Source organism: Trifolium pratense, linkage group LG4 (genome assembly GCF_020283565.1).
Source record: "Trifolium pratense cultivar HEN17-A07 linkage group LG4, ARS_RC_1.1, whole genome shotgun sequence".
Lineage (NCBI taxonomy): Eukaryota > Viridiplantae > Streptophyta > Magnoliopsida > Fabales > Fabaceae > Trifolium > Trifolium pratense.
Genome location: NC_060062.1, coordinates 7,756,169 through 7,773,924, shown reverse-complemented (window position 1 = coordinate 7,773,924; position 17,756 = coordinate 7,756,169). Strand labels below are relative to the sequence as shown.

At 30.7% G+C, this 17,756-nt stretch overlaps 2 protein-coding genes across 6 annotated transcripts; both read right to left on the bottom strand.

Annotated features, from left to right (window-relative positions):
• Positions 1 to 882: 882 nt before the first annotated feature.
• On the bottom strand, positions 883 to 5,198 carry LOC123919521 (ribonuclease 3-like protein 2). Of its 5 annotated transcripts, none has more exons than XM_045971440.1 (4): positions 4,585 to 5,198; positions 3,193 to 3,566; positions 1,962 to 2,126; positions 883 to 1,610 (listed from the first exon to the last, which is right to left on the bottom strand). In XM_045971440.1, the coding sequence occupies exons 1-4, from the start codon at positions 5,059 to 5,061 to the stop codon at positions 1,520 to 1,522; spliced, it is 1,107 nt and encodes a 368-aa protein (XP_045827396.1). In that variant the 5' UTR covers positions 5,062 to 5,198; the 3' UTR covers positions 883 to 1,519. The 5 variants fall into 5 exon arrangements, with proteins under 5 accessions (XP_045827396.1, XP_045827399.1, XP_045827397.1 ...); XM_045971443.1 differs by having other exon boundaries at positions 883 to 1,519; positions 4,585 to 5,197; XM_045971441.1 differs by having other exon boundaries at positions 1,966 to 2,126; positions 4,585 to 5,197.
• A 3,757-nt stretch (positions 5,199 to 8,955) lies between these two features.
• On the bottom strand, positions 8,956 to 17,283 carry LOC123922042 (CCR4-NOT transcription complex subunit 9-like). Its single transcript, XM_045974787.1, has 10 exons — positions 17,280 to 17,283; positions 13,583 to 13,749; positions 11,681 to 11,752; positions 11,478 to 11,567; positions 11,238 to 11,280; positions 10,969 to 11,075; positions 10,500 to 10,595; positions 9,838 to 10,028; positions 9,661 to 9,730; positions 8,956 to 9,072 (listed from the first exon to the last, which is right to left on the bottom strand). The coding sequence occupies exons 1-10, from the start codon at positions 17,281 to 17,283 to the stop codon at positions 8,956 to 8,958; spliced, it is 957 nt and encodes a 318-aa protein (XP_045830743.1).
• Between the last annotated feature and the right edge of the window lie 473 nt (positions 17,284 to 17,756).

The following is a 17,756-nucleotide window of genomic DNA, read 5'->3' as shown; positions in this document are numbered from 1 at the left end:
ATATATGTAATTTTCTCACAGGGGTAATTTTGTAATTTATATATTCTAAAAAATCAAAATTTTACTAAAATTAAAATATTTTAAAGTAAAATGATTATTAAAAAATTGACAAATATAGATATTAATTTAAATTTTATAAAAAAATAAATATAATTCTTTTACAATAGTAGTTTTATTATTTACGTATGAGATATATCATATATTTATTTGGTTTATCTAACATGTATATATTATAGAGTTATTTATTTAATCATGATTCATATAAAAAATTAAACTTGATTATTTTCTCATGATTTTTATTTTAAATTATATAAAGTTATTTGATTACTTATTTATATTTTTTATTTATAAAATTCAAAGTATTACAAAATAATTTTAAAAAAATAACAATTGTTTTACAAGAGTAATTTTGTCAATTAAATATGTTATATATCTTATCATATTATTATAAGCAAGTATGTATTAAAAACAAAATATAATAGTTATCATGTTTGTTATCCTATGTGCACCAAACATATGATATGATAACTGAGTATAACTGTTATCCTGCTGTTATTCTATCCTATCTTTATCCTGTTTTATATCATATCCTGTCACTATGCTATCATGCGCACCAAACGGGCCCTAATAGTATATTTTATAAAGACTTAAATTAAAAAATATGCATGATATTTGATACATCATGTACTTCTGATCAAATTTATGTATGATTAATCAAACTTTGATTCAACTTTAGCCTTTCAATTTTCAATATTATATTCGTTGATGACTTATGAGATAAACTAATTTACTTCCTAACTGAATCACAGTCAACATTAAAAATGATTTAAGTTATGATCAAAGATAATGATTTAAGTTATTCGAGATACTTTTATACGAATGTATCCAAATATAAATCACTTTATCTTCGACTCAATTTTAATCACAATCAATGTTACAAAATCTATTCACTTAAAATCAATTTTTCAAACTTATATCTCCCAAAAATAAACAAAAACAAAACAGTATTGAATTTGGCTTTCGCTGTTATTTGTGCTTACTGAAATTCATGAACCCGAACAAAACCTCAGCCAGATGAAGATGGAAGCTTCACTTGCCGCAGTGGAGCAAATAATCGGTTACACCTTCAGAAACAAGAAGCTTCTAGAAGAAGCCCTAACCCACACTTCAGACCCTAAAGCTGTTTCCTACGAATGTCTCGAATTCGCCGGCGACGCTGTTTTAGGTCTCGCTATCAGCAACGACCTCTTCCTCGCTTACACCTTTGTTGACCCCGATCAACTCTCTCGTTCGTGCTGCCTATGTCAGCACCGAGAAACTCAGTCGTGCCGCTGTTCGTCATGGTCTCCATCACAACACGCTTTCGATAGTTGATAAGATTAGAGAGTTTGTTGATGCGGTTCAGCGAGACGATGATTGTTCTGTTGTGTTGTATGGTGGATCGGTTAAAGCTCCTAAGATTCTTGCTGATATTGTTGAATCTATTGCTGCTGCTGTTTATGTTGATGTTGATTTTGACCTAAAAAAAATTATGGGTGGTATGTATGGTTATTCTCTCGCCAATTTCTATGAGCAAACCCTCAGATTTGTCCCTGATTTTGTAGGTTGCTCTGTAAAATTGAATATGCTGGTGATTAAATTGATAGTAAGTTGTTAAAATATAGGTACTCAATTAAGTATGCATAGGTAAATAAAATTTAAATAGCCCTACAATGATTATAAATTTTCTAACTGATAACTTCTTGTATAAACGTAAATGAGTTTATGCATTCAACACTTTCAGAATCTCTCTCTATTAACTTAATTAATTGTTAACTAAGAATCTTCTCACAATTAAGAAGCTCTCACGAGCTAGAAACTAATCCAAGACTTAATACCTCTACATTAGGAGGCCGGATTCATACTAGACAATAGTTACAACACCTTCATCGAAAAATAAATACAATAATGGTCACACATACTTGCCTTGTTGTAAGGCCCGAATCATCAAGGAAGCTGCAGAGTTCTGTGCATCCTTCAGCCGAGACTTTTCATCCCCTAACATTTTGAGTCTACCAACTGGAGTGGCTATCAAAACAGAGGTGACAAATATCTTGTTCTGAGGAGTACCTTCGTCTCTCTCAATGCTGTGAAACATTACATAGAAGTAAGAATTCAGTTTACAAGTAGGATCAAAAGCATGACACATGCAAATCAACTGAAAGAACAAATTAAAAATAACACAGAAGATCGATTAACTTGTAGAAAATATCAACTCCCCAAAATAATTATTGTTGAGTTTCTCTTCATAGATATATTAAACTAAACGCCCAAAATAAGCATAACTAAACATCACTCTCAGCCATGGAAAAAGATGTACAGAACCAAACCACCAGAATCTAAGTAGGATCACAGTACAAATTATTCAGGACAAAGAAGCAGAGGTAAGCATCAATCTAAAAGAAAATCAGTAACCACAACCACAAGAAAATAGCAGTGAAGGTAAAGAGTAGTTGAATCTCGTTTTATATAGCTCAGAGATGGGAGAGCAATATAGTCAGAGTAGTGAACAAGGGGTAGCACAAATCAATAAGAACATCTATTACAGTTAAGAACTGAAGAAGAAAAAAGAAAATAAAATATAGCATCTGTTATAGTTGTATCTCCTGTATATAGCTAGTGGTATATCAAGTTTCTTATTTACGTTTGGATACTTAGAAATCACCCAGACTTGTGTTAAGCAGAACCTTTGATTGATCATATAATTAGATGAAGTAAATATAAGTCTGATTTTTCTTCTAATTAAGGCGGACTTTATAAATGGATGTAAATCATTCACTAGAAGGAATCAATAATTATAATCCCACTTTGAGTACTGTAACATTCTATGACTCCGTCATGCACAAGTTTTCTAATATATACGGCAATGCGTCTAGATCTATGACTAGGTATGAAGGCACTTAACAAATGCAAGCTATAACTTAAAACTATTCCAGTCAATGAAAATGATATGCTCAACAGAATAATAACATAATACTTTCATCCATGCTCGTAATTTTTTGTTTTCTCAAACCTGCAATATATTTCCAAATTATTCTACTAGAGGAAACTAGAAGACAAGATGCGCTTTTATATACAGAATCAAGACAATAAATTAATGTTTTTCTTTCAACATGCCATTGCAAATTATAGTGGCAGGCTAGCAGTGTTTACCTGTATTCTGGTTTAGGCCACTTTTTCATCCCACAAATTGCATATAACTTTTGCTTGGCTGCTTCAATCTCAAAGGTACAATCAAGGCCGTCATAAGAGTCAGACATCATAGTGGCAGGCAGTATTTGTTCTAGTTTATGCAAAGCAATCTTGGCAACCTCAAGCCTTGCAATATCCTTTTGATCAGAGGAAGCAGATGCAACCAACTCTTCATCAACATAGACATTGGCAGTGCTTTTGGCACCATTCCTCCATTGTCTTATATCAACCTTTTTCCCATTCTTTTGGCATATCTCAAAAAGCATTGTCACAGGTTGCGGTCTTTGTTCCAGATCATCCAGTGTCACTATCGGCTCCAAAAGACCTCTTATTATCTGCAACAAAAATTTCAAGCATTTATCAGACAGTGAGAAAGTTGTTGCGTCAAAGCAACTAAATGATTTCATATCCAACACACACCCTCATGCAAGAATAGTTTAAAGTTTAGACAGTAAGGAAAATGCATAAGCTCTTCCTGTACAACTCTTATTTTATCCTGTACAACTTTAATGTACCCAACATTGAATACCACATCAGAATTGGATTCTGTGCAATTTGACTGCATGCAGTCAGGACATCTAGATCGTCCGATCAATATTGGATGTTCCAGATTTTAATTCACCCAGTAGTTTACCGGATAAATTGATAAGTCGGGCATTCCCGGCCCACCAAGCAACACCGGTAGTTTCTCGGTCACGACCAGTTAAGGCTAAAGTTCCATTAAAGAGCGTTTCCACATGGTAGAACCTCCTCAGGGAATATAAGGTTTTCATGAGTCCACGCACGAATATTTTTGGTGTAGAAAGTCTCAAATTCAGGATCTTCCGCTGCGTGGATTTCTTGAGAAACGAAGTCATAGGCGCGTAGTTTTTAAGTATGAAATCTGAGCTGAAAATCTAGACCATCTGATCTTAATCAAGCGGTCCAGATATGACCGACTGCAGAGCAGTCACCTCTCTCCGACTGCATGCAATCCGAGTTCATACAACATCCCCTACTATACCACCTAACCTATTAACCAAATGTTTCTCTCAAATTTCAATGTCACTGAAATTTCACCAAACTATTCCATGAAAAATTCATGAAATTAACTAGCTCTGATCTATGAAATTAGCTAGCCCTGATCCTATATTTAACCGCTTACTATCAATTTAGTCCCTATATTTTAACAACTTACTATCAATTTAATCCTGCACATCTTGTTACGTGTCCGTCTACCTTTTGTTCATGTGTAATTATCTTAGTATATAATAACATTATTTCGACATATTCAATTTTACAGAGCAACCTACAAAATCAAGAACTAATTTGAGGTTTACTCATAAAAATTAGTGAGAAAATAATCATACATACCACCCATAATTTTTTTAGATCAAAATCAACATCAACATAAACAGCAGCAGCAATAGATTCAACAATATCAGCAAGAATCTTAGGAGCTTTAACCGATCCACCATACAACACATCAGAACAATCATCCTCACGCTGAACCGCATCAGCAAATTCTCTAATCATATCAACAATCGAAACCGTATTGTGACGAACAAACCGATGGAGACCATAACGAACAGCAGCACGAGCGAGTTTCTCGGTACTGACATTAGCAGCACGAAGAAGAGAGAGTTGACCTTGGTCAACGGATGTGTAAGTGAGAAAGAGATGGTTGCTTATAGCGAGACCTAAAACAGCGTCGCCGACGAACTCGAGACGATCGTATGAAATGGCTTCTGGAAATGAAGCGTGGGTTAGAGCTTCTTCTAGAAGCTTCTTGTTTCTGAAAGTGTAACCGATTGTTTGTTCCACTGCGGTAATTGAAGCTTCCATTTTCATCTGAGTGAGCTTTGGTTCGGAGTAAGGAATTTCAATGAAAACGCCAAATTCTATACAGTTTTGTTTTGTTTTTATTGGAAACAGAGCGATACGACCGGGAATACATATTTCTTGACACAATTTCTGGGATGTTCCTACAATATACTCCGTATTTATTTATTTTGTTACACTTTGGTCTCGTTGCTATAAATAAACTATAAGTTGTAACTTGTAAGTTAGCTTATAGCTGAAAAGTTAGCTAATTAAAATTAAAGTGTTTGGTAAAATTAGTTTTTAAAGTAGTTAATAAATATAAAATAACATAATTGATAGTGAATAGTTTCTTTTTTAATGTACCAAAAAAGAATAGTTTCTTTTTTAGTGTCGGTAGTTATCAAAGGATAAAAATGGAATAAAGTGTAAAAAGCTATAAGCTATAAGCTCAAACGCTACTTGAAATAGCATCTGAAAAAAACTATAAGCTAGTAAAAAAAGCTTGTTATCAAACACCTTTAATTTTTCGAAACAAGCTTATAAGCTCGTATAATAAGTTATAAGCTAGCTTATTTGTGTTACCAAACATATCCTTTGTGAAAATATTAATTTTAACTGAATTTATTTTATGAGAATGGATTCTGATTATTAAAATTTGAATTAAAGATAAAATATTTATATTTGGATAAATTTATATAAAAATAAGTTAAATATTTTATCAAATTCGAATGTTAACGTTAATTTTAGAATAAGAAATTACAATTTTCAAATTTATGTAGAATCTTTTGATCTTTGTGTGATAACAAAGACAGACTGTTCTTGAGATTTTAGTATCTGTTTTAATAATATAAATTTGGTGTCCTATTTTTTTTACAAGTCATAATGTCTTTATTGTGTTCATTGTAGAGAGTTTGCAAGCTTTAAATACAAACATGACTTTGTTAGACACATCATTTTCTATGTTTTTAGACTTGCAAGAGTATATGTGAAAAAAGAGGCGTTGATGAACTTCTTGATGACCTACAAGAGTGGGGATCAACACTATGGTCAACATATAATTTGGTGTATAGGTGGGTATGAAGGAGACATACATGTCTGAACTTGACAGGAGTTTCCCCACACTAGCTAATGAGATTGAAGACATTGGATTTTACTTTGGGACATGCGACCTTCTATACAACTTCAAGTAAAGTGGTCGAACATGAGAAAATGTATTATGACAACCAAGATGTGTTTTTATAACATTTGTATTTGACACTCTTTTGGCTTCCTCGCACTTGATATTGCGAATCTTCTTAAAAAAGTTGAATGAATTACGCATAGCAATATTGTGTCTCCTGATTCTCATTGCAGTTAAAAAAATTAGTATATCGTTATTTCAATATATTTATATGAAAATTATATTAGTAATATTATGAATATTTGTTTAATATTACTATTCATAAAAGGATTACTAAAAAAAGGAGTATAAAAATTTAAAAAATTAATTTTAATAAATAGTAATAAATTTCAATGAAAGATAGATGAAGTTGTAATATTTTCACTTAACTAACACAAATTTTACCCTAAATAAAAAATAAGTTTTAGCCACATGAGTTAGTGGTAGCGAAATACATTATACATGTGAAAGTGAAAGTTTTATGTGGAAAGTGGGAGGTGAACTAAGTTTCAAATTATTTGATAAAGTGGAGCTTGAACACTTATAAGTGAGAGGACCATTAAACATAATGTCTTACGGTTTAGATAAAAATGTTATGTTCAACTCATTTGTTTAGTTGTTTTTAAGCTCAACGTGGTTAATTTTTAAGCTTTCCTCATAACACAACTGTGGACGTAGCCTATGGCTTGACAAAGGGTTCGATTGATTCTTTGTCTCAAAAGTCTTCCTTACAAACATGGACATGTAGCAAATCTTGTTGAATACAGTGGCAACGGCGGTACAAATGTATTGATGAAAAATGTTTCTGCTTGAGAGAGAGCATAAGTGAATAAAATGGCACACACTTGAAGGTAAGATTATTGTGGCAAGTATGTGGTGAGTTAAGTCATACATTGCAGTAAAGTAGATGTTGAGCACTTCATAAATAGGAAGACACATAAATATGTGGTGTATATCTCTTTTGTATGATTGCTCTCAAACCCAATGTGGATAATTCATGGGGATGCCCCGCTCATGACTCAACAGTGATATCAAAGTCGATGGTTCGGCGAATGGTTCGACCGGCTCCATGTATTCAAAGTCTTCTTGAAAAATGTGATCCGTTGAGTGTAGTGGCAATCGAGTGCGCGAGTGTATAGCTAAAAAAGCTTCTACTTGAGGGGGATTATAGTGAATTGAATGACTCGCATTTTAGGGGGATTGTTGTGACAAGTGTGGTGTGAGTTAAGTCTCTCATTGCATGAAAAAGTGGAGGTTACACTTTTTATAGGTGAGAGGACCCATAAATCTAATGCATTAAAATTTTTGGTAAAAATATATTCTCCAACTTATTTGATTAGTTGCACTTAAGCTCAATGTGAATCATCGTTCAAACTCTCCTCGTGTGAGACCATGTGTTAATTAAGGGCCTTGATAGAATATGAGAATTCTAAGCTAGCTACGGTTAGATAGCAAAACAGAAGATATCTTCCGGTAAGTATGTCATTTTTATTAATAAAAAAAAAGTATGTCATTTTTAGAATTTTAGGTGGTGGGATTGTGACCAATGAGAGGGCGGCAATTTCCTAAGTTGATTGACAATTTTTAAATCCGCCACTTGCAAATACTATATTATTGGAAAATATTTTTTGTAGTATATTATAACAGATTTAAGCAAATAGAGAGACATGTTGAAATGTTGTCTAGTTAATTTTGTTTTTTTGACTAAGTCTAGTTAATTTTGCTGTTACTTGCATTTCCCTCCTTTTTAAAGTGGCAACATAATACCTAACAATGAATTCATATCACATACAAAACAATGAAAATATAAAATCACAACGAACAAACAATTGTATATGTGTTACACGGGGTACAAGAGGTGAATAATCTTCTTTTTTTTTTTTATAAGATAGTTTAGTGATTAGAAATTTTATTTTTTAAAATAGATAAGTGTGAAGGATTTGAAATTAGCCTTAGATCACAGATACATGATTATAGCATATCTACTTTAATTAAATAGATCAAAGAAAGGAATTGTGTACCTTGAATGGCAGCGGATGAATCCTTCTTTGACTGAAACTAAGAGAGGGTTGAGACAATGCTTCTACCTCTCACTGATGAGTCCTAATGCGTGTTATGTTTGTACAGTGTTCTCTAGCTTAATGGGATGGCTAGAATATATACTCATCAGTGGAGGCAGGGACCTTCTCAATAGGCAGAATAAAGAACGACTCAACCCATCACGGCCCGTTCAACATAAAGCCCAATGATATATATTTAAATAATTAAATATAATATGACAAGTAATTGTATTTGATATTATACACTTTTAATTATATTTTAAATAAATAATTAAAGTAAATCCAAAATATTCAACAAAGTGAGGTGTCCGGAATTCGAACTTGACCCCTACATATAAAATGTGATGTCCCTTATCAACCGAGCTAAGTTCATGGGAACCAAGAGGTAAAAAATCTATTCAACAACATTTTTGAAAATATAACACGCGAATTATATCATAGATCTCGAAGATCGACAATTATTATCTTACCTTTTTTTATGGGATACACCAAGTCAATGCAATAGTGCAATACATTGACGATAAATTAAGAAACCCAATAGCAAATTTCAACTTGCAAACTCAGCAAAGGACCCAAAAAACCTCGCATAATTGATCATACATTCAAATTTGTCAAAACAACCATGCAACATCTTTAAAACCAAAGTAATTATTTAGAGCTTAATGTAATATAAGCAATTATTTAGAACAAGAACACATGTCATTACGACCCTCCAATATCTCCGACTCCTGATCCGCCACCTTGTTCAGGAACCTGCTGCTGGTGCCTCCTAATATTTTCATGCAACTTTTCCATCCATCTCCTAGTTGCAGGGTCATCCTGAACGCATCAAAACAAATAATGTAAATAAAATAAAATTATGAATTACTTATAAAGGTTAAATATTTGAAGAGATTAAAATTCTCTAGTTATACCATTCCATATATTATTGCACATACAAATAGAAATTGATTCCCTGTAGTCAAATGGTGACTGCAGGCAAATTTCAGTCATCCAATTTTTTGTTAATTTTTTTTATTTATTTGCTGAGTTTTAAATCTAGACCATTAAAGAACCGTGATTGGAGGATTCACTGACTGCATGGAATTTGGGTCGATATAGAACATTATGGTTATTGATTAAAGCTATGTCCACTAAATAACATAACTATGGGACATTTACGTTCTTAAGTATAGAGGCTCATGATCCAAAAATTTGAACCAATTACCTCAAACTTTCCACCATTTAATAAAACCTAGTTAATCAAAACTTTGGAAGAAATATAAACTCACAATATATATTTTATTCATATAAAGAGCATGTCTTGTAATATTAATTAAAACCTAGCTATAAGTCATATCATATGTATCAAACTAAGTCCTATAAAAATCAAATTTCTATTTGGTTATATATCACAAAAATACTTACACGAATGTCATTAGAAAAAGTTGCATCCTTGAGCGTGTTTGGAAGACACCTCACTAATGCAACAGCAGCCCTATTTTAATACGAAATAAATTTTATCAGTAATTTTAAAAGACGAGGAAATGGTATTGTGGTATATTTATTCAAGAGAATTTAAGATAATGAAACTACTTAACCAACCTGTGATTGTTAGACAAACGAGCGTAGCACGAAATTACAAGTTTTAAAAGGCGGGGGCAAGGTTCCTCCTCAAGACTTCTTAACACCAATTCGAGCACTCGTGCTACCGCGAAGAATCTCTCCGCTGTCGCACAAATATACTCCAATCCTTCATCATTTGCCAAAAAGAACTGTAATATATATGTTGCGACCTGTGTAGGCATATGCAACTTTCATTAGTTAATATTTGTAGCAAAAGTGGATGACAAAAAAATATACTAAAAAATAGAAACCAAGTTAAGTCTTAATAAATGTAAATATATGGAAGGTAGTAGTTTGATGCAACAAAATCCTAGCCCTCCAATCTTGCTTTCTCCCTTAAAAATGAATCTTATGAACTTAGTAAATATAAATCAATTAAATTTAGTATCTAACTTGCATTCTCCTATAAAAACTAACCCTAATCAGCCAAATTTCTTCCCATAAATATAATATGCATTACATTTAATAAAATAAAAAAAACATTTAATCCAAAAAAAATGCATTACATTCATTATTATTTTGCATTGAAAATTATAGCAAATAAATGAAAAACGGGGTATCCATGCATATATGCAATTAAAAATAAATCGACTCTACTTGACAAAAAAAAATCGACAAAAGAATAAGAATAGATCACTAACATTTTTTGACAATTGCTTTCCAATTTCCATGCTTTGCAAACATAGAGGTACTACCTCGCTTGAAAGCAGGAAACTTATGACTTCTCTGGTGTTGGCCTGTGAATATCAAATATTACAAAAAAAAAATATGATTGACAAAGTACACATTTAATAAAAATTATAAACATGCATGGAATATATCTAATAAAAAATTTTAAAAAAAATTATGGCACGTAAATCCAATATCACTAAAGGTTTTTGTGACAATTAATTACAAAAAAATCTGGTAAAAATTTGTTTAAATGCCACTAAATGGTTTCTAAAATAACTAGCTACACTTGCCATAAACTTTAAAATAATCAAGATTTTTTTGTTTCTATGAATGTAGATTTTTTTTTTAAATGACAAATATATTATTAACCAGGTCTCTACACAAGACGAACAGAGACCAGTAAAAAAGGAACTACATAGCTGATAAAAGATGTAATACCTTCACTAAGGCACCAATGACTCCAAGACTAGCAACCCTCAAGTACTCAAATTGTGGTAACTTGCTTGTCGATTGAAGGAATGGATAGAAATATTGAGGCATGTTTGCTGCAAATAATTAAGAAAAGATAAGTGTAAAATAAATAAAAGGAGTATATTTAAATGAGAAATAATCCATAGCACGCTCAAATTAAATGATGGAAACTTAAGTACAAGAGTAAATAAAGTAAACTTCAAAGCAATTAAGATGAATAAGATACTTGACATTACCATTAATGAATGGCATCCTTGTTTCAGGGTGAGATGCCAAACACTGTAAAAACAACATGAGAGAAGAGTGTTAGATGAATTAATTTCATTTTTTTATATGAAACAAACAAAAAGAGTATAATATTTGCCAATGGACTTGTTTTAACGTGATTGATTTTCAGGTATTTTGGGCGTATAATGATATTAAGTTTTCGTATTGTAAACACAATATTCAAAACTTGTCGAGACAAACTCACTCACCTGAAGTAGTGCAAGAACATTACACACTCGAATTGATTGTGCATGAGTAAGTTGCAATGATGAAATAGCTGGATATACTGAAATTATTTCCTAAAAAAAAAAAATACAATAACCCATTATATTAGTTGGAAAACTTTATGGTAAAACAACACTTAAAATTGAATAGAATGAGTATATAATATAGTTAGACACATAGAACATACCTGTAAAAGTATTGTAGCAATACAAGCAGTGTTCCACAATAAAGGGGCAAGTTCCTCAAACATATCCCTCCTCTGAAACATACAAAATAAAAAATAATGTCATAATTGTATGAGTTAATTTGAGCAGCATAGGAACTAATTAACCAAATTGTAATACAAAGTTCCAAAATAGAATAAAATTATGTGATTCTCGTATGATTAACAATGTAACATACATTAAAACTGGACAAAGATCATATAAAAATATTAATTTTTTTAATAAAAAGCCTAACAAAAAATTTCATTTTTCTCACTGATACACTAAATGATGAAATTTTTTGATTCAACTATATCACTAAAATCTCATTCTAGTTATCCAAAAAATACAATATAAAGACGTGTTTAATAAGTTGATATTTAGAACTATGTAGATTGGAGATAATTAAAGGTAATGTTTGATAATATTAATAAGTTTAATAAGTTAATTGGTATCTAGACTTATGAATACAAGGGACGATATCAAAGATGAAGAACAAGCGTTACTTTTGTTGGTTTTACTGCAAAATTAATATGAGATAAATATGAGTACTGTCAGGTGTTATTACTGTGAAGAGTTTGGTCACATACAAGTCAAATGTTGAAAAGTCATGGAAGATTTGTCAAGCCTAAAAGAGAAAACAAAAAAGTTGAAGAGTGTTTCTTATACAAATGTTGCTTTTATGATGATGATGATGATATTCTCCTTTGTAATGATGAAGTTGAAAACAAAGCAAGATGTGAAACTTTAGATTAAGGGAGGATATGTTGCGTAAAAGTGGGTATTTCCCCGTGAAATCTCACATCAAATAGTTGGAAGAAAAAAGAGATATATAAAATCTTATTATAAATATGAAGAGTTGTATTGAGTTTTATTCAAATTGTAAATTACATTGTGTAAAAAAATTCTAATTGCTTTCGCAAGACTATCTATCCTTTATGACAATCTCTCCATTTCTTACACATTTTTCGGCCTCATGGACAGGGACGGACTGAAGGGGGGCAAGCAGGGGCTTCAACCCCCCCCCTCCCACATACATATAGTTGCTAATGACACCTCTTAAATAAATTATTGTGATTTTATTTAATAATTTTGAGTTAAATATATTTTTAGTCTTTATAAAATTATGAGTTTTTAAGTTTTGTCCTTCAAAAAATTTACTTTTAGTCCATATTTGTATTTTATAGGACTATTTTGAGGACTAAAAGTATCAATTTTTTGTAAGAATATTTCAAAATGGGGATTATTCTTAACAAACTGCAATATTTTAAAGGATATTTTAAGTTAAAATTTAATAGGACTAAACATAAAAACTCGTTATTTTATAAGTATAAAAAATATATTTAACTCTATTATTTATTATTAAAAAAGAAATTCGGCCCCCCGTGTGATTGATTTCTAGATCCGTCCCTGCTCATGGAAACATTGCTAACGAAATAGAGAATTATACAATAGCACTATACCATTTTCTAAAATCCATAACAGATTAAAAAAATTATTCATCTAAATAACAATGATTAATGTACATTAAAATCGGAACAAATCTTCGAATTTTATAGAATTTTTTAAATAAAAAAACTAATGAAAGTTTTCACTCAAGATCGATACACTAAACAAAGGATCCATTTAACCCATTATGACTAGAATCAATCTCATCTTGATTCTCCCAAAATACCCAAAAGTGACAACAAAATTAAAATATATTAAGTCTAGCAAAAGGGGTTAATTAGTATCACAGTGTAAATGTGGATTAATGCATCACAAATTAAATCTATACTCCTCCAGGATTTGGATTACTTGTGAATTACATGAAAGACATAAAATTTAGTTAACATGCAAAAAATATATATATATATATATAAAAAAAAAAAAAATAGATCGGTAACCTTGGAGAGCACTTTGAGAGCATTTCCCCGACGATCCGGGTTGATTAGCTCGTTAACAGTATTTTGCATGTTCGCCATAGTGGTGTTAGATTGGGCAGAAGAACTACGATGAGCTACAGTTGATGCGTCGTTCTTTGTTGAGGATGATTGGTGAGAAAAATCGGCCGCTGATAGGTGATATTATAAGAAGAGATTAGGTTTTATCTATGTGATATATATATATATATATATATATATATATATATATATATATATATATACATATATAATTTTATTTCTATGATTTTTCTTTGACTTTTCACCAATTTTAATTATTTTATTACTCTATTGAATTATTATTTTTATTAAATATTTATCACTTTTTTGACTAATGTTAAATATTTATCATAATTAAAACACGTGGATAAAATAAAAAATTATTAAGTATATATATATTTAAAGAAATGATGAAAACATTTAAAGGAATATCTTAAAATAAAAATAAATGGTTTTTAATTTGTCAAAAAATGGTTCTAATGCATGAATGCAAAAAAATTAAAATATTAAACTTTACTAAATTATAATTTATAATTGTAAATAATATTTTCTATGCTTGATTACACTTTTGGTCATTTATCTTTATTTTAGATTTCAAATTAATCTCTTATCTTTTAAAAGTTTCAAATTGGTGTTTTATCTTTTCTAGTTAGTTCAACTAGTTAGTTCCTCCAGTCAATTTTTTTACTATTACTATTAAATTTGGACGCATGTCATCTATCCAAGTGTGGTTTCTGTTTGTTACGTGTCCAAATTTAACGATAATAGTAAAAAAAATTGACGGGATAGATTAACTAACTGAACGGAATAAAAGATAAGGCACCAACTTAAAACTTTTAAAAGATACAGGACCGACTTGAAATTTTTCTTTTTTTTGTGAAACTAAATCAAGTGCACTATATACAGAGCTTATATATATTTTAGGGTAAAATATATTTTCAGTCATACTTTTATATTAAGTTTTGGTTTTCGTCCTTATACTTTAAAATCGCTATTTTTAGTCCTCAATTAATTTTCAGTTTTGGTTTTAATCTTAACTCCTAAATGTTAGATCAACTAACTAATGACTAACAGATGTCCACATAGCGCTGACACGTTGGATTCCGTTGACACGTGTCATCCTACGTGGACTGCCATGTCATAATTTTTTAAAAAAAATTAATAAAAAAATTGGTCAAGATAAAAATACTTTTTTTTTCTTTTTGATAAAAAAACGTTTTTTTATTTAAAATAAAAAAGGAAATGATTTAATCATTATTTTTCCTGTTTTTTTTTCCTGGAAGGGATGATACCGGTATGCGACGGTGATCAGCGGAAATTTCAATCGTATTTCAGAAACGGCGGCGGCGGAAATCTTTCTTCACCTCTTCTTCGATTATGTTTCTTTTTGTTTTGCATGTTAATTTTATTAATGAAAGTGGTAGTGATGTTGAGGTTTTTGTGGTGTTGATGAATGTTAAGGAGGATTTGAAGTTTTGAGCTTGTTGTTGTGTTTTAACTTTTAATGGTGAAAAACAGTGATGGTGTTTTCTCTGTTTGGAAGATGATTATGGTTGTTGAATGTTGAAGGTTAATAATGTTGGTGGTGGTGCTCAGCTCTATACTTCTTCCGTCCCAAATTATAACGAAAAATAAAAAAATCACACTTATTAAAAAAAAGTAAAACATGAGAATTTGAAGTATATTTTTGTTGGTTTTTCTTGGAATAAGTTGCATAGGAAGATGTAAAAACAATTTTTATTGGTTGTTGTTTATTGAGAAAATGAGAGAGAAGAAATTAAATGCAATTTGCATTTAATTTTATGAAAATAAGGAAAAAAACATTCTTGAAAATAATTTTTTCTCTTATAATTTAGGACAAAAAAATTGAGTTTTTTTACCTTATAATTTGAGACGGATGGAGTATGTTTCTACTGATCTTCTGGTTATGAGTTTTGTTGGAAAATGGTGGTGATGGTTTGATTTTTTTTTTTTTACCATCAGTTTAATGTGGTTCGGGTATCAGTTCTGACATCAAGTAGTTTCAGTTCCCTCTTGATGGTTTGATCTTTTTTTTTTTGAAACACAAGACAAAAATTTCATTTATGAACAAAGTTACATAAGGATATATCTTTGTGGATTATATCGATAATACAGAGGGGGTGCTATTAACCCAAGTTTTGTTTGGCTCAGTTAGGGCCCATTTGGCTAAAAAGTCAGCTGCTTGGTTTCCTGTTCGCCGAACCCAATTGATGCTCATGTTAGGGTTGTTGTCAAGGAAAGCTCTAGCTCTGCGTGCGATTCGACCTGAGTAGAAGTGGTTGAAATTGCGTTGTTTTACCGCATCAACCCGTCCTTCTAGCGTCTGTTACGAATCGTACGATTGCTTCATTAACAACTTTTATTTTTTGACAAATGACTATGGGAACATATTACTGATATTTTCTTGCACTCAACAAATTTGAAGAATTTATTTTTATGTGGAACTATATAGTATATAATGATGAAATAATGTTGCACCAAAAATATTAATAAGCCCCCCTACTTGTTCTTGCTGAGATGTCTAAGGTGTATGATAGAGATAATTAACCAGAGATTATTACTTTTGCCTTATGGGTGCTGCTATGTACTACTCCCTATAGTCTTAATTTATGCTGCTATGTACTATTTGTATCCTCTTCCTAATGGCTACATGTCTTTGTCTTGAGAACAGAGGACACAGAACGCAGGCATTAGCAACATGGATAGATAGATAGCTACGTTTCATTTGGAAGGTATTTCTAGCCACTGCTCAGTGGTTGAGACTTCGAGAGACAAATATTTTGCCATAAAACCAACCAAGATTTTAAATTATTTGATTTATGTGATATATTTTTCACTATGACTAAATTATAGTTTTGGTTCTTTAAATTTATTTTAGGTTTAATGTTGATCCTAAAAGTTTTGTTTGTTTCATTTTGCCTTTTAAATTACAAACATTATTTAGTCACTTAAGTGTTTTTGTTTTATTTTAATTCCTTAACCTATAAATATTGAACACTTTTGTTCCTAAAATTACCAAAATTAAGATATTTTAATCTCTAATAAGAGGCCTAAATTGTTTAAAATTTGTAATTTAAAGGATCAAAATGCTCGAGATTCATAACTTAAAAGGGTAAAATGAAACGGAAAAAAAACTTAAATGACCAAATTAATGTGGACCACTTTAAAACTAGCTTATCATCATAGATTATTGCTTAAAACATAATTTTTAACGAAAACATACATTATTGTTTTGAAGTACAAGTTCATGATTATTTTTAATTTTACGATCGAATTAATAATCTTTTTTTTTTGTTACAGATCGAGATAATAATCTAATTGATATCAACTTGATTAAAATAACGAAAAATAAAAATATAACTCGTATAGTTTGCCAAAATAAAAATATAACTCGTATTAAATTGACTCTAATTATATTATTTTTTTAGTTGTAAAGATGACGACAATCATGCATTTTTACCTCTAAAAACTATATTGTAAACAATAGTTAAAATTCTTTTTATTTTAAAGATCGATTCCCAATGACCATTTATTAAAGTAATTTGACTTAACACTCACCTTAATTTATTTTATTTAGAATAATTAGAAACAATCCTAATATTCGCAGTTTGAAAAAAAAAATTTGTATTCGTCCACATACCCATGTGGATAACTACCTATATATATGTGCCCATATCCTATGGGTATCGAAGTACCCATTCGAAGTACTCATATCCGTAATCGTTACCCGTATTTTTGCGAAAAATAAATCAATTAATTATAAAAACATAATATCATTTTAATAGAATTAAAAACATCAAAGATTTTAATGTTGACTAATGAAAATTATAAACACAATATTTTTTTTTGGTCCAGTTGTCTGGTAACTAGAAAATCCACCTTAAAAATGAATAAGTGAAGTATCCCGGATTCGAACCCGGATTCCTGGACATATAGTGCGATGTCCTTACCAACTAAGTTAAGCTCACGGGGACATAAACACAATAATTACTAACCACATATTAAAATTGAATTTAATTTATATGCACCGTCGGTGTAAAGTTATTTTACACATGCGTCAAATAATATACCGACACATCATGAATGGTCATTAAAAACACATGTGTCACATTCATTA